At 50.1% G+C, this 26,553-nt stretch overlaps 1 protein-coding gene and 1 long non-coding RNA gene across 5 annotated transcripts in view; one reads left to right on the top strand and one right to left on the bottom strand.

The window, feature by feature from the left end:
* On the bottom strand, positions 1–12,897 carry LOC120397044. Its single transcript, XR_005593636.1, has 3 exons — positions 12,564–12,897; positions 10,567–10,737; positions 1–640 (listed from the first exon to the last, which is right to left on the bottom strand). It is a non-coding gene; the product is annotated as an uncharacterized LOC120397044 (long non-coding RNA).
* The window catches only part of IKBKB (inhibitor of nuclear factor kappa B kinase subunit beta), a 23,530-nt gene continuing 9,027 nt past the window's right edge, over positions 12,051–26,553 (top strand). The window contains exons 1-10 of one of the 4 annotated variants that reach the window (XM_039522453.1): positions 12,051–12,178; positions 13,420–13,539; positions 14,178–14,272; positions 16,411–16,528; positions 17,347–17,416; positions 21,397–21,485; positions 22,751–22,840; positions 23,256–23,380; positions 24,019–24,126; positions 24,452–24,581. In XM_039522453.1, the coding sequence (XP_039378387.1) occupies positions 13,438–13,539; positions 14,178–14,272; positions 16,411–16,528; positions 17,347–17,416; positions 21,397–21,485; positions 22,751–22,840; positions 23,256–23,380; positions 24,019–24,126; positions 24,452–24,581 (927 nt within the window). In that variant the 5' untranslated portion in view covers positions 12,051–12,178; positions 13,420–13,437. Of the gene's footprint in view, positions 12,179–12,962; positions 13,123–13,419; positions 13,540–14,177; positions 14,273–16,410; positions 16,529–17,346; positions 17,417–21,396; positions 21,486–22,750; positions 22,841–23,255; positions 23,381–24,018; positions 24,127–24,451; positions 24,582–26,553 lie in introns of those variants that run through there. The other 3 variants (XM_039522454.1, XM_039522455.1, XM_039522456.1) reach the window with 3 other exon arrangements.

Raw genomic sequence — 26,553 nt, forward strand, 5'->3', positions numbered from 1 at the left:
CCTGCTTTGAACAGGGGGTTGGACTAGATGACCTCCTGAGGTCCCTTCCAACCCTGATATTCTATGATTGGCAGCTCCTCCTGCTACTGGTCTCGTTTTTCTGCCTCCAGATCTCATAGAGCAGTTAGTTCCCTCCAGCTAAGTTGAGCATTTAATCTTTTCTGTCTACAGAACACTGTGTCAGTGAATAGTTTCTTACCAAACAGACTTGTTCTGACTTGTTTCTGGGATTTGACGATAAAACAAGAACAAAGTTTAATTTGTAACAGTTACTGCAAGAGCTGGCCAGAGCTAAACAGGTGATATCCCCAGTCACGCAGAGCTGAGTTCTCTGCAGGGCCCACATGGGGCTGTCTCACTGTGTCTCTTCAGGGCTGGGGTCAGAGCTGCCCCAGAGCTGGAGCAGATTTCTAGGGGCTGCCCCTTCAGCTGGTTTCTTTCTGCACTCCTGGTGTGTTTGTGTGTGTTTGTTTTTTCATGTGTACTTTAGCGTGTTCTTCCTGCAGTGATGCAGCTCCTTAGTTATTTATCACGCAGTTCTCTCTTCCTTATCCCTTCAGCTCAGCACAGCCTGTCCCTTGTTACTGAGTGGATGGCAAATCTGCAAACCTAGGGAGTGCAGCGTGGGCACTTATCTCAACTGCTGGTAGAAACAGAAAGAGCATAGATGAGGGATGGAGCAACTGTCTTCCAAGCACACAATAAACAGGTTCTAACATTTCAGCTAATTGCCCAACTTCTGCTCTCCCCCATCTTTGTATGGTAACTGTTGTTCATCCACGTCCCCCTATAACTGCTATACACCCCCTCCCCAATCATATAACTCCTACGTCAGCCACAATGACGAAGAGGCAGGCGGAGGCAAAACAGTGTGTGTTCAGGTCACTTTCAGGAAAGGATGTTTTGTGATTAAACTAATGCAGATGTCCAAGCTAAATATTTTAATAACTAATGACTCTCTGTGCATCGGAGAGTTGCATCATGGAGTGCAAGCTGGGAACAGGCCATTGAGAGTTACAGAGAGCATCATTCTTTTACAGAGGCAGCTTCACTTTTATCAGTAACTATGATGATGGGTAAGGACCAGACATTGACCTCATCTAGATTAAATATAGGCACCAGTTAGTTACCTCAGCCATGACCTATAGTCTTGGTTCTCAGCCAGAGGTCTTCTAGGGGAACATCAACTCCTCCAGATCAGTGTTTCTTAACCTGGGGATTGTGAGCCCCAGGGGTCGCAGGTGCAGGGCTGGCAAGCAGGGCAGTTGCCTGTGGCCCCACACCACAGCAGGCCCCTCGAAGCTAAATTACATGCTTCAGCCCTGGGCAGCAGGTCTTGGGCTTCAGATTCCTGAAAGGGCTACAGTAGTCTGGAAAGATTGAGAACCACTTTCCTATAGTGATCAGTTGTGACTGTCACTGTGTGAGACACGTAGTTAAGAGGTGATTTCTGACTATTTGGGTGTGTCCTTTCCATTCTCTGAGGAAATGGGAGCTGAACCAGGCTAGCTGCATTGCAGTCTTGTGTTACTGCGCATTTGGCTGCAGACTCAAAGGAAAACCATGAATGTTTTGACTGTACATTTTATTGTTCTTCTTCGAGTGATTGCTCCAATGCATTCCAGTTAGGTGTGCGCGCCGCGCGTGCACGGCTTCTCCGGAACTTTTTTACCCTAGCTACTCCGGCGGGCCGGCTGGCGCCCCCTGGAGTGGCGCCGCTATGGCGCCCCTTATATACCTCAGCCGGCCCGTCCGCTCCTCAGTTCCTTCTTACCGCCCGTGACGGCAGTTGGAACTGTGGAGTGCTTGACAGCTCTCCACGTCCCTAGCTTTCTCTAGTTCATTGTTGTAGATAGTTAGCAGAGTTAGTTATAGTTGTTAAATTAGCAATAGTTAGTGTTAGATAGATAGGCAAAAAAGGGGGTTTTCCCCTTTTTTTTGCCTTAGCCGGTGCGGGCTCATGCCCAAAGCACCGGGCTTTAAGCCCTGCACGGTGTGCCAGAGACCAATGCCCGTAGGAGACCCGCACGACGCGTATCTCCGCTGCTTGGGCGAAGGGCACCGAACTGACAAGTGCCAGATCTGTTCGAAATTCAAACCGCGGACCCGCAAGGATCGGGATAGCCGCTTGAAACAGATCCTCATGGAGGCGTCTCTCCAACCACCGGCACCGCCCGCGCCGCTTCCGCGGCCTCCTCCCGTGCAGGACACACCGCTGGCACCGACTGCGGCACCGCCGGCGAAGAAAGCGGTTGCGAAGACTCGGCACCGCTCGCTCTCGCCCGCCAGGAAACAGAGACTGGCGAAGGCCCTGGCTCAGGCTCGCGAGCAGGACTCCGCCAAGGCGACTCCGCAGCCTGCAGCCCCTGTGGTGCCTCTGCACAAACAGTGCACTGCACCTGTGACTCCAGCGCCGCAAGGGCCGTCGAGTCCGGCGCCACCTCGCTCCCCGGTGCCGTCCGTGGCCGAGCCTCGGCTGCCGTCAACGCCGGAGACATTTACCTCCGCGCGAGAGCTGATACAGCTCCTAGAGGCTCCAGGCCTCCGGCCCCCGGCACCGCCGGCGCGGGCTGTCGTCTCCAAGGGCAAACCGGCCGCAATGGTCCGGCCACCATCCCTGGAATCAAGGCGTGGACGTCGGACACTGTCTCGGTCTCGTTCCCGCACCGTCGACAGCTCTCTGTCCCGCCGATCGCGTTCCCGGCACCGCACTCCATCGCGGCACCGATCGCAGTCTGCTCGTCGGTCGAAGTCGCGGTACCGGTCGCACTCCCGGCGTCGCACCAGATCGAGGTTGCCACCATATCGGCACCGACGGTCTCAGTCCCGGCACCGTTCCCGGCGCCACGACTCCCGCGGACGCTCCAGACGTCGCAGTTCGCACTCTTGGTCGAGCTCCCGGCACCGGTCGAGCTCCCGGCACCGCGATGACCATGGTCGGTCTCGGCACCGGAGATCTTACTCCCGGTCCAGCCCCCGGCGCCGGTCCAGCCCCCGGCACCGGTCGAGCTCCCAGCACCGGTCGAGCTCCCGGCACCATGGAGACAGTCGAGCGAGGTCGCCTTCCCGGCGCCGAGCGGAAGAGCATCCCTCGGCGGTATGCCCTGGAACCTCATTGGCACCTCCCTGGCCTTCCCGCCCTGAGACGGTCGCCTCCGGCGCAGAAGCCTATGGGCTCCCGCCTCCGACGCCACCAGCCCAGCCTAGCGGGGCCCAGCAGTGGGGTTTTTGGGTCCCATGGGCGCAATATGAGTTGGACGCTGTGCCTGTTCCGCCGAGGCCTCCAGGGGCCCACCGCAGAGTCCCAGAGGCGTCGATATCTCGGCCACCGCCATCCCCACCACCAGCCGTTCCGCTGGCGCCAGAGGGCCCCTCCGAACCCCCAGCCCACCACGCAGTGGACCCCTCTTCGGCTGAGGTCGTTCAGGAGTTATCCTCCTCATCCTCTCCCGATGAGGCAGTGGCCGACGCGGCATCAAGGGAGCCGCCCCCCGTTGATGCGAAGGCGCATCAGGACCTGCTCCGCAGTGTGGCGACGGCTATGGACCTCCCTGTGGAGGAGGTAAAGGAGGACGAGGACCCCATCACAAACGTGGTGGGGTCAGACTTGCCAGTACGGGTGGCATTACCTTTTGTGCGCACGGTCCAAAGGAACGCCACCACCATTTGGCAAACGCCCGCTTCCGTGCCTCCCACAGCCAGGGGCGTGGAGAGAAAGTACTCAGTCCCTCCCACGGGCTATGAGTACTTGTATGTGCATCCAACTCCGGACTCCCTGGTTGTACAGTCCGTTAACGATAGGGAGCGTAACGGCCAGCCGGCCGCTGCTCCAAAGTCAAAAGAGGCACGACGGATGGACCTTCTCGGCCGAAAGGTCTATTCTGCGGGGGGCCTGCAGATGAGGATTGGTAACCAGCTGGTCCTCCTGGCCAGATACGTGTTTGACATACTCACGTCCCTGGCCAAGTTCTCTGACCTCCTGCCGTTAACATCCCGCCAGGACTTCACCACAATGTTGGAGGAAGGGAGGCGATCCTCTCGCTCCTCCATTACAGCCGGCCTCGACGCGGCGGACTCAGGGGCACGGACCTTAGCAACAGGGGTCACGATGCGGCGCATCGCCTGGCTCCAGTCTTCCACCCTGCCTCCAGAAGTCCAGTTTACTCTCCAGGATTTGCCCTTTGACACCAAGGGGTTGTTCTCGGAGAAGACGGATTCGCGGATCCAGTCTCTAAAGGACGGCCGGGTGGCGATCCGTACACTCGGTATGCATACGCCGGTGACGCAGCGCAGGCCATTCCGCCCGCAGCCCTCCCGCTATCAGTCGCGGTACCGACCCTACCCGGCTCGGCGACCGGCCCAAAATCGCCGTCGCCCATCGGGCAACCGCCGAAACCAGGGCCAGGCCGCTTCCAAAGCCCCACAGGCGGCGAAGCAACCCTTTTGATGGTACGCACGAGGGCTGCACATCACTCTCCCCTCCGGATCCTCCCCGTTTATTTCACAACCGCCTCTCCCGTTTCTTCTCGGCGTGGTCCCGGGTAACGTCGGACAGCTGGGTGCTCAGCACGGTCCACTCGGGATACCGTCTTCAGTTTGTTTCACCCCCTCCTTCCCACCCACCTTCCCTGTCCCTCTTCAGGGACCCCTCTCACGAGCAAGTCCTCATACAAGAGGTCCAGACTCTGTTGAGCGTGGGTGCCATAGAGGAGGTGCCTCCCTCCAGGCGGGGCAGGGGATTTTACTCCAGGTATTTCCTCATCCCCAAGGCGAAAGGCGGGCTACGTCCTATCCTGGACCGTCGCGGGTTGAACAGATACCTACTCAAGCCCAAGTTCCGCATGGTCACCTTGGGGACCATCATTCCCTCCCTGGATCCGGGAGACTGGTTTGCGGCCCTCGACATGAAGGACACCTACTTCCATGTCGCTATCTACCCCCCTCATCGGCGCTACCTTCGGTTTGTGGTCAACGACGCCCACTACCAGTTCGCCGTGTTGCCATTCGGCCTTTCGACTGCCCCCAGAGTATTCACCAAATGCATGGCGGTCGTCCCCGCAGCACTACGACGGAACCAGATACATGTTTACCCGTATCTGGACGACTGGTTGATTCGAGGTCTGTCCAGGCAACTCGTGGAGAGTCAGATGGTAGAGGTCCTGGCTCTCTTTCGGCGCCTCGGTCTTCTCGTCAACACCGAGAAGTCAACTTTGATTCCGACGCAGCGAGTCGAATTCATCGGGGCGGTCCTCGACTCCACGGTGGCCAGAGCCTGTCTCCCTCGCGCTCGGCACCAGACGATGGTCTCCATCATCCAGGACCTCGTCAATTTCCCGACTACGACGGTGCGGTCATGCCTCCGCCTCCTGGGCCACATGGCATCGTGTACGTACGTCACCGCGTACGCACGACTTCACCTTCGTCCGTTCCAGTCCTGGCTCGCGACGGTGTACCGCCCGCATCGCGACGCCATCGACATGGTGGTCACGGTCAACAGGACGGCTCTCGACTCCCTCCGCTGGTGGCTCGACCCGGAGGTCGTGTGCGCCGGAGTCCCGTTCCACCCTCCTCGGCCATCGGCAACGTTGACCACGGACGCCTCTGCGCTCGGATGGGGGGCTCACCTGGGAGACCTGCACACTCAAGGCCTCTGGTCAGCGCGCGAGCTCACACTCCACATCAATGTCCGCGAGCTCCGAGCGATCCGCTTTGCATGTCACACCTTTCGGACCAACCTGCAAGGCCGCTGTGTGACAGTGTTCACGGACAACACAACAGCAATGTTCTACGTGAACAAGCAGGGCAGAGCCCGCTCGTCCCCCCTCTGCAAGGAAGCGATCCTCCTGTGGGACTTCTGCGTGACCCACTCCATTCACCTGGAAGCGTCTTTTCTTCCGGGGGTGCAGAACACGCTGGCCGACCATCTCAGCAGGTCGTTTCTCTCCCACGAGTGGTCCCTTCGTCCCGACGTTGCACACACGATCTTCCAGAGGTGGGGGTTTCCCCGGGTCGACCTCTTCGCCTCCAAGACGAACAGGAAGTGTCTCCAGTTCTGCTCGTTCCGGGTGCACTCGCCGGGCTCTCTGTCGGACGCTTTCCTGTATCCGTGGCAGACTCACCTCCTCTATGCCTTCCCTCCGTTTCCGCTCGTGCACAGAGTGCTTCAGAAGCTTCGGAGGGATCGAGCCACCATGATACTCGTGGCTCCAGCCTGGCCGAGACAGCATTGGTACACCCTGCTGCTCGAGCTCTCCGTTCGGGAGCCCATCACCCTCCCATTATGGCCGGACCTCATCACGCAGGACTTCGGCAAACTCCACCATCCGAACCTGCAGTCCCTCCATCTTACAGCCTGGTACCTGCGTGGTTGACCCACGCAGAGAAGGACTGTTCGGCGGCCGTGCAGCAAGTCCTGCTTGAAAGCAGAAAGCCTTCCACCCGTACCACCTATATGGCGAAATGGAAGAGGTTCGCACTCTGGTGTGACCAGCAGGGGCTCAACCCATTCGTGGTACCTGTCCCTACCATCCTAGACTACCTATGGTACCTTAAGGAGCAGGGTCTGGCGGTTTCCTCCTTGAGGGTCCACCTCGCATCGGTGTCCGCCTTTCGTCCGTCAGTGGAGGGTCGAACCATCTTTTCCAATCCGATGGTCTCCCGCTTCCTGAAGGGCCTCGACCGCTTATACCCGCCAGTGCGTCGCCCTGCCCCGACCTGGGACTTGAACCTCGTCCTGGCCAGGCTCATGTGTCCACCATTCGAGCCTATGGCCACGTGTTCTCTCCTCTACCTCTCCTATAAGACGGCCTTCCTGGTTGCCATAACATCGGCAAGGAGAGTCTCGGAGCTCCGAGCGTTGACGGTGGGCCCCCCCTACACCGTCTTTCACGCGGATAAGGTGCAGCTTCGTCCTCACCCGGCCTTCCTACCAAAGGTGGTCTCGGCCTTCCACCTTAATCAGGACATCTTTCTCCCGGTCTTCTTCCCGAAGCCCCATGCTTCGCCCCGGGAACAACAGCTCCACACCCTTGACGTCCGTAGGGCGCTGGCGTTTTACATCGACCGGACCAGGTCCTTTCGGCGTTCCACCCAGCTCTTCATCGCAGTCGCTGACCGCATGAAAGGCGAGCCGGTCTCTACCCAGCGCATTTCCTCCTGGGTGACTCAATGAATCAGATCATGCTACGAGCTGGCTCACGTGACACCATGCCGACTCACCGCTCATTCTACGAGAGCGCACGCCTCGTCTGCCGCCTTCCTGGGCCATGTCCCCATCCAGGACATCTGCAGAGCGGCCACCTGGTCTTCGGTCCACACCTTCGCCTCCCACTACGCGTTGGTGCAACAGTCTCGAGAGGATGCAGCCTTCGGCTCTGCGGTATTACGTTCCGCCACGTCTCACTCCGACCCCACCGCCTAGGTAAGGCTTGGGAATCACCTAACTGGAATGCATTGGAGCAATCACTCGAAGAAGAAAAGACGGTTACTCACCTGTAGTAACTGTTGTTCTTCGAGATGTGTTGCTCCAATCCATTCCAGACCCGCCCTCCTTCCCCACTGTCGGAGTAGCCGGCAAGAAGGAACTGAGGAGCGGACGGGCCGGCTGAGGTATATAAGGGGCGCCATAGCGGCGCCACTCCAGGGGGCATCAGCCGGCCCGCCGGAGTAGCTAGGGTAAAAAAGTTCCAGAGAAGCCGTGCACGCGCGGCGCGCACACCTAACTGGAATGGATTGGAGCAACACATCTCGAAGAACAACAGTTACTACAGGTGAGTAACCGTCTTTTCTTGCCCCCTTTGTATGTTGCTTGTCCAGGATTGTAAGCTCTTTGGGGAAGGGACTGTTTCTCCATGTATATTTAACAAGTGCATAGCACACAGTGCGCACTACCAGAAATCAGTAATAAAAATATTAATAATGTCCTGGCTCTGTGTAGGGTGAGTTCATGTAGCACAAAGATTTTGGTGAAGTTTTGCATTATCTAAGAAGGAAATATCCAACATACAATAATAGGACAAATAAATACCTGTGAACTCTGATAGCCCATCTGTCCCGAGTCCTGGCTTTGAGGGGATGGGGGACTGTGAGGAACAAGGCTAAGCCTGAACATGCCTTACTGGGTTTGGCCATAGTTTATGGGTCATTCTAAATGCCTACAATGCTGTGTTACTGCCAAGTAGTGTTGACATTCTTACTAGGGCTGTCAAGCGATTAAAAAAAATTAATTGTGATTAATCACAATGTTAATATCATACCATTTATTTAAATATTTTTGGATGTTTTCTACATTTTCTAATATTGATTTCAATTACAGCACAGAATACAATGTGCTCACTTTATATTTATTTTTGATTACAAGTATTTGCACTGTAAAAACCCAAAAGAAATAGTATTTTTCAGTTCCCCTAATACAAGTACTGTAGTGCAATCTCTTTATCATGAAACTTGAACTTACAAATGTAGAATTGCGTCCAAAAAAATCTGCATTCAAAAATAAAACAATGTACAATTTTAGAGCCTGCAAGTCCACTCAGTCCTACTTCTTGTTCAGCAAATTGCTCAGACAAAGAAGTTTGTTTACATTTGCAGGAGATAATGCTGCCTGCTTCTTGTTTACATCACCTGAAAGTGAGAACAGGTATTTTCATGGCACTGTTGTAGCCATCATCGCAAGATATTTTTGTGCCAGATGCGCTAAAGATTCATATGTCCCTTCATACTTCAACCACCATTCCAGGGGACATGCGTCCATGCTGATGATGGGTTTTGCTTGATAACAATCCAAAGCTGTGCGGACTGACACATGTTCATTTTCATCATCTGAGTCAGATGCCATCAACAGAAGGTTAATATTCTTTTTTGGCTCAGGTTCTGTAGTTTCCGCATCGGAGTGTTGCTCTTTTAAGACTTCTGAAAGCATGGTCTACACCTCGTCCCTCTCAGATTTTGGAAGGCACTTTTGATTCTTAAAACTTGGGTCGAATGCTGTAGCTATCTTTAGAAATCTCACATTGGTACTTTCCTTGCGTTCTGTCAAACCAGCAGTGAAAGTGTTCTTAAAATGAATAACGTGCTGAGTCATCATCCGAGACTACTATAACATGAAATACATTAAATATATGGCAGAATGTGGGTAAAACAGAGCAGGGGACATACAGTTTGCCCCCAAGGAGTTCAGTCACAAATTTAATTAATGCATTAGTTTTTGAACGAGCGTCATCAGCATGGAAGCATGTCCTCTGGAATGGTGGCCAGAGCATGAAGGGGCATACGAATGTTTAGCATATCTGGCACATAAATACCTTGAAATGCCGGCTACAAAAGTGCCATGCAAATGCCTGTTCTTGTTTTCTGGTGACATTGTTAAGAAGAAGAGGGCAGCATTATCTCCTGTAAATGTAAACAAACTTGTTTGTCTTAGCGATTGGCTGAACAAGAAGTAGGACTGAGTGGACTTGTAGGCTCTGGAGTTTGACATTGTTTGGTTTTTGAGTGCAGTTATGTAACAAAAAAAAAAAATCTACATTTGTAAGTTGCACTTCCATGACAGAGAGATTGCACTACAGGACTTGCATGAGGTGAATTGAAAAATACTATTTTGTTTATCATTTTTACAGTGAAATAGTTATAATAAAAGTAGTATATATTATGATTTCAATTACAAAACAGAATACAATATATATGAAAATGTAGAAAAAGATCCAAAATATTTAATAAATTTTTTTAGTTAATCGTGTGAGTTAACTGTGATTAATTGACAGCCTTAGTTATTACTGTACAAAAAATAGCTTTTGAGATAAAGCCATGACTGTACTGACCCCTGCATCCCCAGAGGGCATGGGGAATGACTGTGGGATCCCAGGTGCCGTAGGAGAATTGTCACCCCAGAGAGTAGAGAGTTGACTGTGTAACCCCCGGTGCAGAAATGGAGACCTTTCTAGGTAGCCCACACTAGTTTTACAACATATACCCTCTAGAGAACTTGGACCTTTTTCCTCAGGGAGAGCTTTGCTCACCAGCCTTTCACTGATACTATAACCTTGTTTTGCTTCCCTACTTGTCCCTTCTCTGGCAGGTCTGGTAAAACTCCCTCCTAGCCTATGTATTATGAGTCTGTATATTTGCACATTTTCCTTTATATTTATATAATGTCCTTTGTATTATGCTGTTTCTTGTCAGCTGATAGATCCCAGTGTTATGTGCTCCATAAAAGACCCTTTTGTAATACATACGCACAAGGGGGGGGGCCAAGTTCCTGTTGCTATGGGAACCTTAAGTGTGAATTTCCTGACTCCAGTGCAAGTGAAATGTGAATCTTAAATTTGCATAGGTCTGATCCTGAGACATGCTGTGCACTTTGGGCCCTCACTGCATTCAGTAAGGGGAGTCACTCAGAACCTCCTCTGGCCAGGCCGTAGTATTGTGTATCTGTGGGCTGTATCCATTCACAGTAAAGACTCTGTGTGTCCAGAAGGGAACAATATACGAGGCTGCTATTAAAAGGAGCTTTGGACAAGGGTCATACCAGATTGCTGAAACGTCTTGTAAATATTTAGTAAACCTTACACTCCTTGGGGAATTTCCAGCCCATTGGACGTCAGAGGAAATGTAATGGTACGGTAAAGTGCTCACTTGAGTCCACAGGTTGGACTCATCCCTCCTGAGAAAGTGGCAATGGTGCAATTTGGAATTCATGGTGATCTCAGACATCAGAAGCTGATCTCCTTATTGGTTGCACTGAAGGAAAAGATTAATTTTATTTCATTCGCCATCAGCAAAGGCTCCAACATCTCATTATAGACTCCTAGTCCCACCTTTAATGAGTCTCCCTCCATCCTGGTCTCCTTCAAGCACCCTGGAGCCTTTCTTCCTCTTGCAGACTGAGAAGTAAGCATAAATTCTACACTCTCTCTGGGCAGCCCATTTGCTCCACATCTCCCGTCCCTTCTCTATCAAACTCACTGACCTCATCTCCTCTGAACAAAAGCACCTTCTCAGTGGAGCACATCAGCCATATATATAATAGCATAGCAACCTCTCTAATCTACCTGCCTCGGTAGGGTTCTTGATGAAATCTTCTCCTGGAATGTGCTTGGTCTGGTTTATGGCCCATTCACAGCGCTGTGACTCTGCCCTCTTCTGGGTAATTAATGACCTGCTCCTAACCTCAGATCATGGGAACTTGGCAGGGTTGAGCCTGACCCATTTGGTGAACTTGGTACTCCCACTAGTTGGCCTATTCCTGATAATGTAGGGCTACTGCTGTGCTCCAATTTTAAAATCCCATTAGTATGTGTCAAGTATCAGAGGGGTAGCCGTGTTAGTCTGGATCTGTAAAAGCAGCAAAGAGTCCTGTGGCACCTTATAGACTAACAGACGTATTGGAGCATGAGCTTTCGTGGGTGAATACCCACTTCGTCGGATGCATTCACCCACGAAAGCTCATGCTCCAATACGTCTGTTAGTCTATAAGGTGCCACAGTACTCTTTGCTGCCATTAGTATGTGGATGCTGCTGAGGCAATAACAACTGGAGCCATTGCTTCAAATAATCAAAATGTTAAATATCTGGAGCTATCGGTGCTAGACCCTTCTGATCCATTAACTAACAATAGTAATCTATTAATCTGAGGGAGCACTTCACATTTCCAAAGCACTTTTCAAACATTAACTAGTTAATCCTCCCAGCAACCCTGTGAGATAGGTGAGTTATTATAACTCAAGCCTTTCCTGATTGCCTGGTGGATTCAGTGTACTGTAGGGATTGATGATGTTTCATAACCAGCCATCCCCTTTCACATGCCTGAGGCATGTGTGTATGTATGTCAGTCAGAGACCCCTGTCCTGATTACCTGCCTGGCTACAGGTAGAATTCACCTATCTTAGGTGGCAGATGAGAAATGACAGTTTTCAAGAGTCAGATCTTAGCAATTGTCTAGGAGGGTAATAGTGAGAAAAACAAAGCTCTTGATCCCTGAGGTCTGCTGTAATCTCTCATTTCAGAGAATTTTAAAAACTATAGGTGCTTCGGAGCTGAACTTCCTTCCTCCTTGCTGCAGGGTGTGAACAAGATAAACAAAGGACTGGCTCTGCAGGGAAGAGAAACTGTGACTCAGGTCCTGTCTTTCCTATTCTCCGAGCTCACCAGGCTTTTGAAAAGCATCTCTGCCAATCTCTGGGTGAGTTGTCACAATGTTCTGAGTTGTGGAGCACAGTGGGTGGGAGGGAGGGAGAGATGGATAAGGTGACGGGGGAGAAAAGAGTCAGGGAGAGATTGCGATGAGAAGCAGGGAGAGTGTGGGAAAGAGCAGGCAGTGACAAGGAGTGTGTTGGCCATTGGGTAAGACATTCTTTGCTGTCCTATTAGGTCTCATTTGAGAGAAACCAGTGGTAGCACAACGATTCTACTGACTTGAATAGCTTGTCCCAGCTTTCCTGGGGGAGGGGAGAACTCATGCCTGCAGAAAAATTGCTAGAGCCAAGAGAGCTTGAATGAAGTAAAGGCAGGGTGTGCAAGGAGTGGTGCATTGCACTTGACGTGGGGTTCCCTCCTGCCTCACTCACCTTGTTATCTTTGTACTCAGCAGCTCCCATTACAGTAGAAACAGAACATGTTATTAAATCAAGCAAAGCCAAAAACAACTCCTTGGAACTGAAGCGGTGTCTTCAGCCCCAGCCATTTTGTCTGTAAAAGCCCCGATGGGCGAAGCATTGACGTACATTAGCGGCCCTACTGACTTGGGGCTTTGAGCCTGGGGCCGGCGCTAGGGCTCGTAGCCTCCCAGTCGCTGGAAGCTGCTTCTCCATTCTCCCCCTCAGGCCAAACGCCCTACGGGGTTTCAGCTTTGTTTGCGGCGCCCCAAGGAAATCGCCGTGCAGCAGCGCGGCCGCACCGGGGTCCCTGCTCCGACCTGCCCTGGCGCAGCGCGGCCCGGCGGCCGGCAGGGGGCGCCGCCCGGCGGCACCACGTGTCCCGTGAGGTCCGAGCCGGAAGCGCTGGCGGGAGCGCGCTGCTGCGGCCTTGGAGCCAGGCGGCTGCTGCTGCTGCTGAGTCCCGCGGGCGGGGGCCGCCGCCGGAGCCTGGGCCCGAGACCCGGCAGCGCCAGGCTCGTCCCGCGGGCCGGTGAGGGGCGCCGCGGGGCCCGCTCCACCCCCCCCCCGCCGGGCGGGCGGGGCGGCCTTGCCGGGCCCGGCCGCGCTTCCCCTCGGAGCGGAGACCCGGGCTCCTGGGCCGCTCCCGTACCCGGGGGCCAAGGCCGAACTGCCCCGCGCCCGGGTCTGTGACCCCCGGTATCCCCCCGGCAGATGGGCCCTGGTGTGGTGTCTGCAGCCCTCCTCGTGTGCTGCCAAAGTCACTCACTCACTCACTCACAGGAAAGCTAATAACGGGGTCTCTGCCCCTCCCCTTCTCGTGCTTCAGCCACAGGCATTCACCGCCATGAGCCGGCCTCCCCTGCAAATCCAGACGTGTGGCCCCTGGGAGATGAAAGAGAGGCTTGGGACAGGGGGATTTGGAAATGTCCTCAGGTGGCACAACAAGGTAGGGGCTCCCTTTTCTCAGGGATGGGGGAGAGGCGACTGGTCCCTTATGCTCCAATCGCATTCACCATCCACTCGTACACCCAGGGAGTGGGAGCTTTCAGCCGCCAGCTCGCTGCGATCTCTTCCTCTGCCTGCAGCCTAGACTGTTCCATTGTGTCCTGTAAGCAAATGGCTGCTGGCTGCTTCCTCTGATGTTGAACCCCCACAGCCAGCTAAGGCCTATGGAAAACAACCAATCTGAGAACCACTTCCTTGAGTTGTGAGCATGACAGCTCTGCTGGACTCTTGTTTCTGCTAACCTGGCCCCGGACACATTCTGTATGAAAAGAGGGGTGAACTTACATGGTTCAGAATTTAGCCTCACTGTGGAGACTTGCAAGCATGAGCCTGAAATTCAGGGTACTAGTCTGGTTTTGAGGAGATTTTGGGGGTGGGGCTGGAGCATGAGCTGGTGTCTTCTGTTCTGGTGCATATTTGGTCCCCTAAATGACTGTCTCCCTGGGAAGGGCCTTGAAGATGAGCTGGGAGGATCCCCAAGAATAGCCTTACATTTTTTTGGGCCGCTACACCTTCTGTTGGTCCTCACATCTCTGGTGGAAACATGTTTTTGTCCTAACTCTCTCCGTGTCTGTGCAGGAAACGGGGGAACAGATTGCTATTAAACAGTGTCGTCAGGAGCTAAGTCTCCGAAATCGGGAGAGATGGTGTCTGGAAATACAGATAATGAAAAGGTGAGCGTTGTGTGATCCCTTACTCCTTGATATCTTGCTCAGCAGCTGAGGGCCTAGATCTGTATGTAGAAGAGTCTGAATCCATGAGCGCGGGGAGGGAAGGGATGGTCTCTGTCAAGCACTTTGAAGGTGAAGTCTATTTCTTGACATGTCTTCTCCATTGACCGCTCCTCAGAGGGGATCTGTTTTGGTAGGAATCAGTGCCGCTGCCTTTTATTTACTTCCTTCTGTGTTTGTGCATCAGCATCATCGGTGATGTGAAACAAGCTTTAGTAATTTGCTGCTGCTTCTGCAGAGACAGTGGGGAAACAAAAGTTTTTGGAGCACTGTTGTGATAATTGGACCTACACATTTACCCTAATTGTGAGCTCAACTGTAAAAAGTGAATGAAAGCTTATAAAAGGTCACAATAACTTATAATAATATTCATAGAAAAAGGTATGAAAGTGAGACAGGTTGAATTAGTCCACACAAAAAGGCCTACTGATATAATTGAAGAACTTTGTTAAGAGCATGCCTGGTAAACAAGACCATGACACCAAAAATCTGGGAATGAAAGTTAGTGTGTTGGGAATTAGACTTAATTGGTGGACAAAGTAATGAGAGGGTTGGCTGTCCCACTTATTACTCCTTTTGGGGTCCTTTAAAGAAAGACTTCAGGGAAAAAGTCAGTGGGCGAACTGCACCATCTCAGCTGCTACCCCCTCCATTTCCTGGGATCCTTGTCCTTTGTTACCCTGACACGGAGAGAGGTGCTTACCAGACTAGGGCAGAGAGAGGGACCCAGGGGACGTCACCATCTTTACTGGCTTTGGCTGAAACCCAAACACCACCTGGGCTGTGAGCCTTTCTCTCCCCTGCCTCCTCCCCACGTGTCCTTTTCCATCCCCATCTTATTTCTTCTCTTTTCTATCCCCCTCCTTTCTCTTTCCCCAAAAAGACAATTATTTTCATTGTTAATACCACTGGAGAGACTCTTAAACAAGGGTATCTTTCCTTCTAGAAACTCTTCTCAGCGAAAGGGAGCAAGGGATGTTAATATGAAAGCCTTAGTTAAAGCATTTGAAATATAAAGTATTCACTGTTTTCCCTTTTCTGTGTCTTCAATAAAAGGTAAAAGTGGTGTTTAATATTGTTTGTTTGTCATGGTACTAAGCAGCCTGAGGTCTCTGTACAACAAACCTTATTTAAGACTGAAACTCTTGTTAACATCTCTGGGCTCATATATTCCATCTAAATACAATAGGGCTCACAAAACTAGACCCATGTTTTCAGAGGGGACTTTACTCAGACTTCATTTGAGCATCTGTAATGTAGCATGTGCTGTCTATAGTGCTTGTGAAGTGCATGCAGAAGGGTTTGTCATACAGGGAGATGCCTACAACACTCTTCAGCTTCCAGCTGAGCCCAGTTCAGCAGTAATGGGAATGCGGTGTGCTGAATGCAGGTCACATTTCTTGGGGGAGAATGTCACTCACACCCCTTTTCTGAGGCTAAGTCCTGTAACTTGCATCCAGATCTGCCCCTGGTGCTGAGGTCCATGGAGGTTGGGGCTGTGTTTGGCCCCAGGAGCCTGGGGGCAGTGCATGTTAGGGAGCTGCTTCATCTTGCACCTTCCTATTTGTTGTTGTTCCTGTGCTGTCTTCTGTGAGTGTCCTGCACATGTACTGAAAGCCCCATCAGTGCAAGTTACATGACTTTGCTAGGTACCCAGTTTCCAGGCTAACTTACCCCACCATTTATATCCCTGCTGAATCAGCCCCCTTTGTGCAGGCTGCAGTGGGCTGAATGCAGCCCTGACTTCTCATGGGGCTAAGAGCAGGCTGCATGTCAAAGTTTGGATCCTCAGAGAGAGAATGAGGAAACTGACAGCTGGGAGATGAGTTAGACTAAAGCCCTGTCCTGGGAGAGAGAGTGGATTGAGCAGGGTGAAGGAAGCTTTTGAAGTGCACTAGTTCTGTGTCCGAAGGGTTAAAGTCCCATTGTGACCTTCCTTAATACCTACCTGTGTGTGAGACTGTAAAGCTCTCGTTTGGATGATCACTTTTCAGGATGCTGGCCCTTTCCGTTATTGCTGGGAGGAGGCTGAGATGAATTGGTTCCAGTGATCTCATGCTTCCCTCATTTCCTTTCCTCAGACTGAATCATCCCAATGTGGTGGCTGCCCGCGAAGTCCCTGAAGGGATGCAGAACCTTGCACCCACTGACTTGCCTCTGTTGGCCATGGAATACTGCCAGGGTGGAGACCTTCGCAAGGTGAGGCATTGGGCTGATGATCATGGGAGGGCAGGGGCTACTAGGGGAAGTGTGGGTTTTTTTCTGAAGAGGCTCAACTGTGGGTGATTCAGTGGGATTTCCCCAGCTGCTTCCACATGCTGTTGCCACCTAATCCTCCTGAACTGGGGCTGTGCCTGCTTGTGCCTCCTCTGAGCCAATTGGCAGAGTTGATCCTGGATGCATTTTTTCATCCTCTTTCTGGATTTTTATTAGAAACTTTCCATTTCTGTTGGGGGCAGTGAGCAAAGGTGTGTCCATGGGATGCACATGTAGAGAGCAAGGGATGTGTAAGAGATAGAGAACAGGATGTGAGTATGGCCTAGAACATCCCAGACCAGGTCAGTGGGTGAACCTCTGCCCAGAAGTGATAAGCTCCCAGCTGTCAGCAGGAAAAATAACTTGTTCTTTATAGTCTTGATGTTGTTTTTCTAACTTTTGCTAAAAGCCCAAATGCAGATAGTGCCCAAAGCACATGGCTGGAATTAGGGAGATTGGTGCTTGGCTGGCGGAGCCAACTGCTGCGGGACACGGGGGAGGAAGCTGTGAAGGGGTTTCTTCCTCCTGGAAGAGCTGCTGGAGAAGATGATGGCAATTTTCCTATCTGTGGAGAGGGAAATGGTGCTTGAAGTTTTAGTTTTACTATTTAAGGACCTGATCCTGCAGACACTTACACATGTGAGTAGTGCTATTGAGTTCTGCATAGCTACTCACATCCATAAGCATTTGCAGAATTGGGGCCAAACCCAGGACTGGGGCACAGAGGAGATTAGTTTACACTCTGTTTTGATCCTCTGCAGTACTTGAACCAGTTTGAGAACTGCTGTGGCTTACGGGAGGGAGCCATTCTCATCCTGCTCTCTGATATCGGTAAGTGAACATAACAATGGCCATACTGGGTCCATCTAGCCTAGTATTCTGTTTTCCAACAGTGGCTGGTGCCAGATGCTTCAGAGGGAGCAAACAGAACAAGGCGGTTATCCATCCCCTGTCATCCAGACCTGGCAGCTAGCAGTCAGAGGTTTAGGGACACCCAGAGCAGGGGGTAGCATCCCTGACCATCTTGGCTAACAGACATTGATGGAGCTATCCTCCATGAATTTATCTAACTCTCTTTTGAACCTATTGCTTTGGCCTTCACAACATCCCCTAGCAATGAATTCTACAGGTTGACTGCATTGCGTGAAGAAGTACTTCCCTATGTTTGTTTTAAACCTGCTGAGTATTAATTTCATTGGGTGATCCCTGGTTCATGTGAACAGGTAAATAACACTTCCTTAGTCACTTTCTCCATATCATTTGTGATTTTTATAGACCTCTATCAGATCCCCTATTAGTCAACTTTCTGCCAAGCTGAACAGTCCCAGTCTTCTTAATCTCTCCTCACATGGAAGCTGTTCCATACCCTTAATCAATCTTCTTGCCATTCTCTGTACTTTTTCCAATTTTAATGTATCTTTTTTGAATGGGGCGACCAGAACTATATGACGTTTTCAAGGTATGGGCATAAGACGGATTTTATATAATGGTATTATATTTACTGTTTTGTTATCATCTAGCCCTTTTCTAATTCTGTTAACTAGTTTGATTGCTGTTGAACGTTGAACAGATGTTATCAGAGAACTATCCATGATGACTTCAAGATCTCTTTCTTGAGTGGTAACAGCTAATTTAGTCCCCATTATTTTGTATGTATAGCTGGGATTATGTCTTCCATTGTACATTACTTTGCATTGATCACCGAATTTCATCTGCTATTTTATTGTTGAGCCATCTAGTTTTGTGAGATTCCTTTGTAACTCTTCGCAGTCAGCTTTGGACTTAACTATCTTGAGTAATTTTGTATTGTCTGCAAACTTTGCCACCTCACGGTTTACCCCTTTTTCCAGATCAGTTGAGCATGTTGAACAGCACTGGTCTCAGTACAGATCCTTGGGGGACAGCACTATTTACCTCTCTCCACTGTGAAAATTGACCATTTATTCCTGCTCTTTGGTTTCTGTCTTATAACCAGTTCCCGATTCTCTCTCATCCCATGACTGCTTACTTTGCGTAAAGCCTTGAAGGACCATGGCAGAGGCTTTCTGAAAGTCTAAGTACGCTATATTCACTGAATCACCCTTGTCCACATGTTTACTGACACCCTCAAAGAATTGTAATAGATTGGTGAGGCATGATTTCCATTTACAAAAGCCATGTTGACTCTTCCCAACAAATCTTGTTCATCTATGTGTCTGATAATTCTGTTCTTTACTAGTTTCAACCAATTTGTGTGGTACTGAAGTTAGGCATATCAACCTGTAATTGCCGGGATCACGCCGGGAGCCTTTTTTAAAAGTCATCATTTCATTAACTATCTGCCAGTCATCTGGTATGGAGGCTGATTAAAGCAATAGGTTACATACCACAATTAGTAGTTCTGCAATTTCATATTTGAGTTCCTTCAGAACTGTTGGGTAAATACCATCTGGTCCTGGTCATTTATTACTGTTTAACTTATCAGTTCGTTCCAAAACCTTCTCTATTGACACCTCAGTCTGGGACAGTTCCACAGATTTGTTGCCTAAAAAGAATGGCTCAGGTGTGGGAATCTCCCTCGTGGGAATCTCCGTTACATCCTCTGCAGTGAAGACTGATGCAAAGAATTCATTTAGCTTCTCCGCAATGGCCTTGTCTTCCTTGAGTGCTCCTTTAGTACCTTGATCATCTAGGGGCCCCACTGACTGTTTGGCAAGCTTCCCGCTTCTGATGTACTTGCAAAAGAATTTGCTGTTAGTGTCTTTTGCTAGTTGCTCTTCAAATTATTTCATTTTGGGTCTGTGGCAGCAGGGCCTGCCGCTGTCCCAATCTGGGAAGGGAGCCATTTTAGTTCCATGTGAAGTAGGTTTGTGACGCTGGATGCCTCCCCTTTAGATAGGCATCTCACTGTATTCTCCTTCCTGCCTTGCTCTGCAAGCCTCCCCAGAAGGGAAGTGGCCTCTGACTTGTCTCTGACATTGGGATGTGGAAAGCAGTGTGTTTCCTTTCCCAGTGAGAAACGTGCTCAAGGGATTTCCTGGGAGGTGCTAGGCAGGATGAGCGAGTTCCAGCTTGTGTTCCTCATAGGGATTCCCAGCTGCAGCCCATCCTCAGGGCTGGGGTGGGCTCCTCATCTCTGCATTGACTTACATTATCACCATAGCATCTGAGACTGATGGGAACACACAACGACATTATAGTGCTTGTTGTGGACTGTTTGCTTTGAACAGGCCCCCTTTCCTCAAACATATATCACCCTAAGTGACCTATGGTAATGAGGTGATGCCCCCAGCACAGCCAGCCTCCTGTCCCCAAGCATAAGTATTTAGGGATTGTGGACAGATGCACTTCAACGATCTCTGCTGTTGTGGTGGTGCGTGGGAAGGAACCATCTCCAGGGCAGCCAGGCCCCTATCCATGTGGCTCATTTGTGGCTCTTATGTAGGTGTTGGCAGATGCAGTGTATTTCGGAGGAAGGAGTTTAAGAAGTGCCTGTTGGGCTGGTGTGGGCCTGGGGAATGAGCAAGAGGAGGAGCAAACTGCTCTTCTTGGAGGCACAAAAGCTGAACAGAATCTTCTCCTCCTGCCCCTCACTCTGAGCACCTCTGGCCCAGTGACAGCTTCTGTTTGCCTCCTCTGTGCTCATTCCTGGCCCAAGGAGAGGCTGAGGACTGGTAACAGAGGCGGGGGGTGTCATGCGGAGAGGACAGGTAGTGGAGGGAACAACCCGGGGTCTAATGATCCCTGGTTAGCTAGAAATGTTCCCTTCTTCTCAGTAGTACTTCCTAGTGGCCCATCTGGGATCTGGCCATGCTGGGGATTAGGCAGCATCCTAAGGGTTAAAGTCACCCCTGGAGTAGGGTGATTGTTGATGTCTCCCTGAAGTAAGGCTAGGCTGACTGATGGTTGTAGGGGAGTCTAGGGGCACTGGATTCTCTTCTGCGCTCTGTGACATGTTGCCTCATGAGGGATGTGGAGGCAGTGGGAAGTGAGTCCCTTTTGAGTCAGTGCTGGGAAGGAAGTGCAGCTGCAGGCTATGGAAATGCTGCTAGCCTCTTCCTTACAAACAGCCGGAGTGAGCTGTGTCCCCACCTAACAGCTGCAGGGTTTTGCTCAGGGATTGGCTTGGCTGACCATGAAAAATGCAGACTTTGGTCCCAATTCTCCATTCAGCCTGAGTTTCTCTTGACACACAAAGTGGGGAAGTGGCTCTGATCTACCTCTTTGTCTCCCCATACCCTGGGATGATCGTGTTGGCTCAGCATAGCTGGAGTGTATTGGCCTTCCAGCCATGACTCTGTCCCCAGGCATGCCCTCTGCCTTAGGTGTGAGCCCGGACGCTGCAGAGATGGCTATGCCAGCTGGATGTGGTCGAAGTATTCCCTGGTGGGGAGGGCTGCAGCCAGCTAAAGGACTGAGGGCAACGCAGACCTGGCCTGGCACAGTGGTCACTGGGTCATCACTGATGTTAGGACAGATGAGGTTCGGAAATGCTGAGCATAGCACTTCCTCTCTCTAAGGTGGGCTTGGCCCTTACATCCCCTTTCCCACCTGGAGCCTCATTTCCTCCCTGCTGCAGCTCTCCTGGGTACCTGTCTCCTGTGGGGATGCCAGGGGGAACTAGATTGGGATAGAGGTCAGTGAGGGTTTTCCATGGATGTGATGGCCAAACCTTCTCGTTGTGCTGCATCCCCAACCCTGTCCTCCCTCACTGTAATCTCCTCTCTCCTCTTAGCTGTGTTTGCCTTTTAGAGCCTGCAGGCTTAGGCCCTCTGGAGTAATGCTGGGAGGTGTTAGTTGTGCTGAGTAACAGCTGCCTCTCTTTGTCTCAGCCTCTGCTCTCAGGTACCTTCATGAGAACAGGATCATCCACAGAGACCTGAAACCTGAGAACATTGTCCTACAGCAAGGAGAACAAAGGGTGAGCAGGAGCCGGGTGACTTTGGCCATATAGACAGCGAGTGGAGTGTAAGGGCGGGAGCACGGAAGTGTGTGTGTGTGTGAGGTGAGTGAGTGAGAGAGAACGAATGACTAGGAGCTGAAGCTGAAAACTTGATCCCTCTCAGAGATCTCGCAAGCTAAAATGACTAGCCACAATGAGGGTGTCTGAACATGATCTGAGAGGTGGTGGTGGTGGGGTTCATCTTGTAATTCTTGGTATTTGTACAAACTAACTAATGATTTCTCTGAACATCCAAGTACTATGAGTTGTATCCTTCTCTTTCCCCCTACCACACCTTTTACAGACTGGGAAGAGAGGCAGAGAGGAAGTGACTTTGCCAAAGCGGTAATAGGTGTCAGATTTATTTAGAAATTGGCTGGGTGGTGTGTGGTTCCTGGCTTACAAACTGAGCTCAGACCACCAGATATCTCTGCCTCTCTGATGCTTCGCTGATATGCAGAAGCAAGTCCCACGAGGCTTTAGTTTAAACACTCTGTGCCTAGTCCTGGCTGTATGATGAAATGGTGGCTGGGCTGTTGTACTGTACTGCTGAAGATTGCCAGTCTAAGCATGAGTATTTGGACTGCCCTTTCCCAGTCAGGGCACCACGAGGTGGCACATGACACCTCATGTGGTGGTTCCAAGGGACCATTAAGCCATCTCTATGCTTCTCTGATCCTGGGGTCAGGTTGGACCGCGACATACACCAGAGTACTAGGGAAAGTTATGGCCATGCCCACTTTTCCCAGGTCTAACCCCCTACACAGGTGTACCAGGGGTGCAGCACAGGAGTTCTTATAATGGCTCTACCCATGTGAGGCTTCCCCCCCACTTGATGGCTATGGCAGCGTTGTGCCAGCACAGGCACAGATCTGGCCATCTTTCTTGCTTCTCTTCAAGGGAGCAGTGAACATCTCCTCAGGAAATAGAAATAAACTCCTATTCAAAGACCAGAGTGATCCAGCTCTCCTAGGAAAGTCCCTCCATTCAGACTGGGCTTTATTGTAAGTCAGCAATAACATCTCCAGTTCCTTTCATCTCAAGCTCATAATGACCCTGGGGAGCTGCTTTATCTGTGGCTTTGTTCTCATGATCATGCAAGAGCGCAACACTGCCTTGATGCTTCCTGCCCTTCTCCCAGTGCTTCTGAGTACTGAAATCATCTGTTCTCTCGGTAGAAGTGCATGCTCTCATTGCAGAATGTGTTTTCAGTCCTCTCACTGCCTGCCATCTGTCTCTCTCAGTTAATACACAAGATCATTGACCTGGGGTATGCTAAGGAGCTGGATCAGGGCAGTCTGTGCACTTCCTTCGTTGGGACACTGCAGTACTTGGTAAGGAGTGGATTTAGCTTGTAGTGTTGCTGTGACCAGCAAGGTCTGTGGGGAAGAGCAGCAGGAGGGAGCAGGCACTGTAATCTGGCTGTGGGGTGGGAGAGGAGTCCCAACCATGCAGGTATGGATGTGTTTAGGATACACATGCTGAAGCAAAAGAACAGGCTGTATTGTTGCTCTTTGCCAACATTTGGGTTTTCACATTTCATTGCTAACTTTCTGTTGCATAGAGGGTGTGAGTTTCATTAACCCTTAGGACTGGTCAAAGAGTCCAATAAGGCTCCTGAGTGATAAAACACTTAGCATGAGCTTTCCAAAGTGATGTGCAAACAGTAATGAACATCCAAGGAGGCAGGTGCAGTTGAGGTCTGAGAGGAAAAGTGGCTTAATCTTTAACCTGTGTTGGCTAACCCAGGCTCCAGAGCTGCTGGAACAGCAGAAGTACACAGTGACGGTGGATTACTGGAGCTTTGGCACACTGGCATTTGAATGCATAACAGGTTTCAGACCATTTCTGCCCAACTGGCAGCCTGTGCAATGGTGAGTAAGATGGGGCCAGAGAAGGAGGAGGAAGTCTCTGTGGCAGCCAAACTATTGTCCTGTTTTCATGGTGTTTGAGGGAAGGGGTTCTCAATTTTAGGGTTAATCATTCTTTGTTTCATGGCCTACTAGGGATTTGAACTTAGGCATTGTAAGAGCTTTCCTGGCTTCAAACACTTGACTGTCACGCAGGTTGGGTGGTTCCTGGGGCTGGTAGAATTAGTATCTCACCCTTCCCATTGGGGTGGGAGAGTTGATCCTTTCACTTGAGTGTTGAGTTGGCTGCCAGGCTCAGTCTTCCCTGGTAAATCTCTTTTGGACAGACCTACGTTATCTATGGGGCCCAGTGGGATTGACAATCTTTGGGCAAACAGAATTAACCTGGAGCAGCATCAGCATATCTGCTGTCAGGTTTAAATACAAGTTGGGATGTTTTGCAGGGGAGTTGCAAATGTCTGGATAAGATACTTGGGACCGATTTTGTTAGCTGTGTGTCTGTGTTTTCAGCAGCCTCTGTGTGTTGTGAAATAGGCTAGAGGCTAATGTGGGTCCTGGGAAGGGTGAGGTGCAGTTGTGATCATGTAGAGGGATCGCAGAACCTTCTTTACTTTGTCACTGTACCTGCTTGAACTCTTTAGGCACACAAAAGTGCGACAGAAGAGCGAGTTGGATATTGTTGTCTATGAAGACTTGGCTGGAGAAGTGAAATTTTCTAGCAGTTTACCATATCCCAATAATCTAAACAGGTGAGACCCAAATGCACCCCATGGGGATAAGCTGGCTATGTCCTCCTTGGAATAAGAAGGGGTCTGTTTTGTTTCTATGACCCTGCTGATCTGTTGAAAAGTTTAGTACCCAATGCACATGGTCTCATCTGGCTGAAGTTTCTGTAGATGAAAACAGGAGGATCCTGTTAGCTTGCTGTAGAAGGTTCCATGCTCCTTTCTCTGTTCTTTAGTTAAGAGATTATGGGGGAGGTCTGAGCTTCGCATCTCTTTTTGTAGATGCCAGCTGGTATGGCCAACTGAAACACGTCTGTCTTCTCTGGTTCTTCTTGTTTCTGCCTCATAGCATTTTGGCTGGGCGGCTGGAGAAATGGCTGCAGCTCATGTTAATGTGGCACCCGCGGCAGAGAGGGACAGACCCTGTTTATGGACCCAATGGCTGTTTCAAGGCATTGGATGATATCCTGAACCTAAAGGTGAGTCTTGGGATTGGATTTGCATGGACAGACCAGTGTCCAGAGAGTGTGGCTTATGTTAGCCTATGAGAGAGAAGCCTGAGTCATGGGCTAGGGAAGGATGTGAGGAAACCCCATTAAGATGGGAGAGGCTGCTTTGTAAGAAGGAAAAGCCCCGCTGAGGGCTAGTCTGAGCAAGTATATCCACAAAGAGTGAGTTTCTTGTTACAGCCTGGTACTAAATAACAGTAATCACACTGAACTCTTACATCAGTAGATCTCAAAGCACTTTCAAAGGAGGTCAGTATTGTTCTCCCCAAATGCAGAGCTGATCTGCAGGGAGTAGAGTTGCAGAGCTGTCAAGTAGATAAAGAGTTGTGGCACAAAAATGGACAGGCCCCATGTTGGGAAGCTCCTTCTGTACTGAATTGGTCTATGTTGTGGTGAGATAGTGTGGATGGTTTATTTAGGCTCTCTGGGGCTGCAGACTGCTGAGCAGCATAATGACAGAGTTTGGTCCTTCTGCTGACTTCAGAAATGTAGGACTGGAAGAGACTTGAAGTCATCAAGTCCAACCCTTGGTGCTGAGGTAGGACCAAGTAAACCTAGACCATCCCAGACAGGTGTTTGTCCAACCTGTTCCTAAAAGCTTCCAGTGATGGGGATTCCACCACTTCCCTTGGAAGCCTGTTCCAGAGCTTAACTACCCTGAGAGTTAGAACATATTTTCTTAATATCCAACTTCAGTCTTCCCTTCCTGCAGATTATAACATTATTACTTGTCCTACCTTCAGTGGATATGGAGAATAATTGATCAACATCCTCTTTAGAACAGCCCTTAACATATTTGAAGATTATCAAGTTTCCCCTGTCGTCTTTTCTCACGATTAAACATACCTAGTTTTTAACCTCTCCAGATAGATGAGGTTTTCTAAGCCATTTTTCATTTTTGTTACTTTCCTGGATTTTCTCCAGTGTGTCCATATTTTTTTCTAAAGTGTGGTACCTAGAATTGGACACAGCACTCCAGCTGAGGCCTCATGTTGCCAAGTAGACCAGGACAGTTACCTCAACGCTCTTGTTAATACAGTCCAGAATGACATTAGCCTTTTTTGTAACTGCATCACATTGTTGATTCATATGTAATTTGTGATCTACTATAATTCCCAGCATCTCTTATCAGTATTACTACCTAACCAGTTATTTCCCATTCTGTAGTTGTGCATTTCATTATTTAAGTGAAGTACTTTTGAACTTACCTCTATTGAATTTCATCTTGTTGATTTCAGACTAATTCTCTGATTTGTCAAGGTCATTTTGAATTCCAATTGTGTCCTTGAAAGTGCTTGTAACCCCTCCCAGCTTGGTGTCATCCAAATTTTGTAAACCTAATCTCCACTCTAGTATCCAAGTAAAATATTGAACAGTACTGGACCCAGGATTGACCCCTGCAGTGTGAACCCACTAGATATGACCTCCCAGTTTGACAGCAAACTATTGATAACTACTTTTGAATACAGTCTTGCACCTTGTTGTGTTACCAACCTTACTGTAATTCCATCTATACCACATTTCCCTAGTTTGCTTATGAGACCCGCATGTGGGACTGTGTCAAAAGTGTTACTAAAATCAAGAACTATCATGTCTGCTGCTCCCCCCCCCCCCCAATCTAGTAATTCTGTCAAAGAAGGAAATCAGCTTGGTTTGGCATGATTTGTTCTTGATAATCCATGCTGGATATTCCTTATAACCCTATTATCCTCTACATGCTTAGAAGTTGATAGTTTAATAATTTGTTCCAGTATCTTTCCAAGTATCAAAATTAGACATGTCTGTAATTCCCCAGGTCCTCTTTGTTCCCCTTTTTAAAGACAGGTAGTATGTTTCCCTTGTCCAGTCCTCAAAGATAATGCTAATGGTTCCAAGATTGCTTCAGTTAATTCCTTAAGTACCGCAGGATGAATTTCATCAGGCCCTGCCCACTTGAGTAGAT

This window comes from Mauremys reevesii, linkage group 2 (assembly GCF_016161935.1).
Source record: "Mauremys reevesii isolate NIE-2019 linkage group 2, ASM1616193v1, whole genome shotgun sequence".
In the NCBI taxonomy this organism is placed as follows: Eukaryota; Metazoa; Chordata; order Testudines; family Geoemydidae; genus Mauremys; species Mauremys reevesii.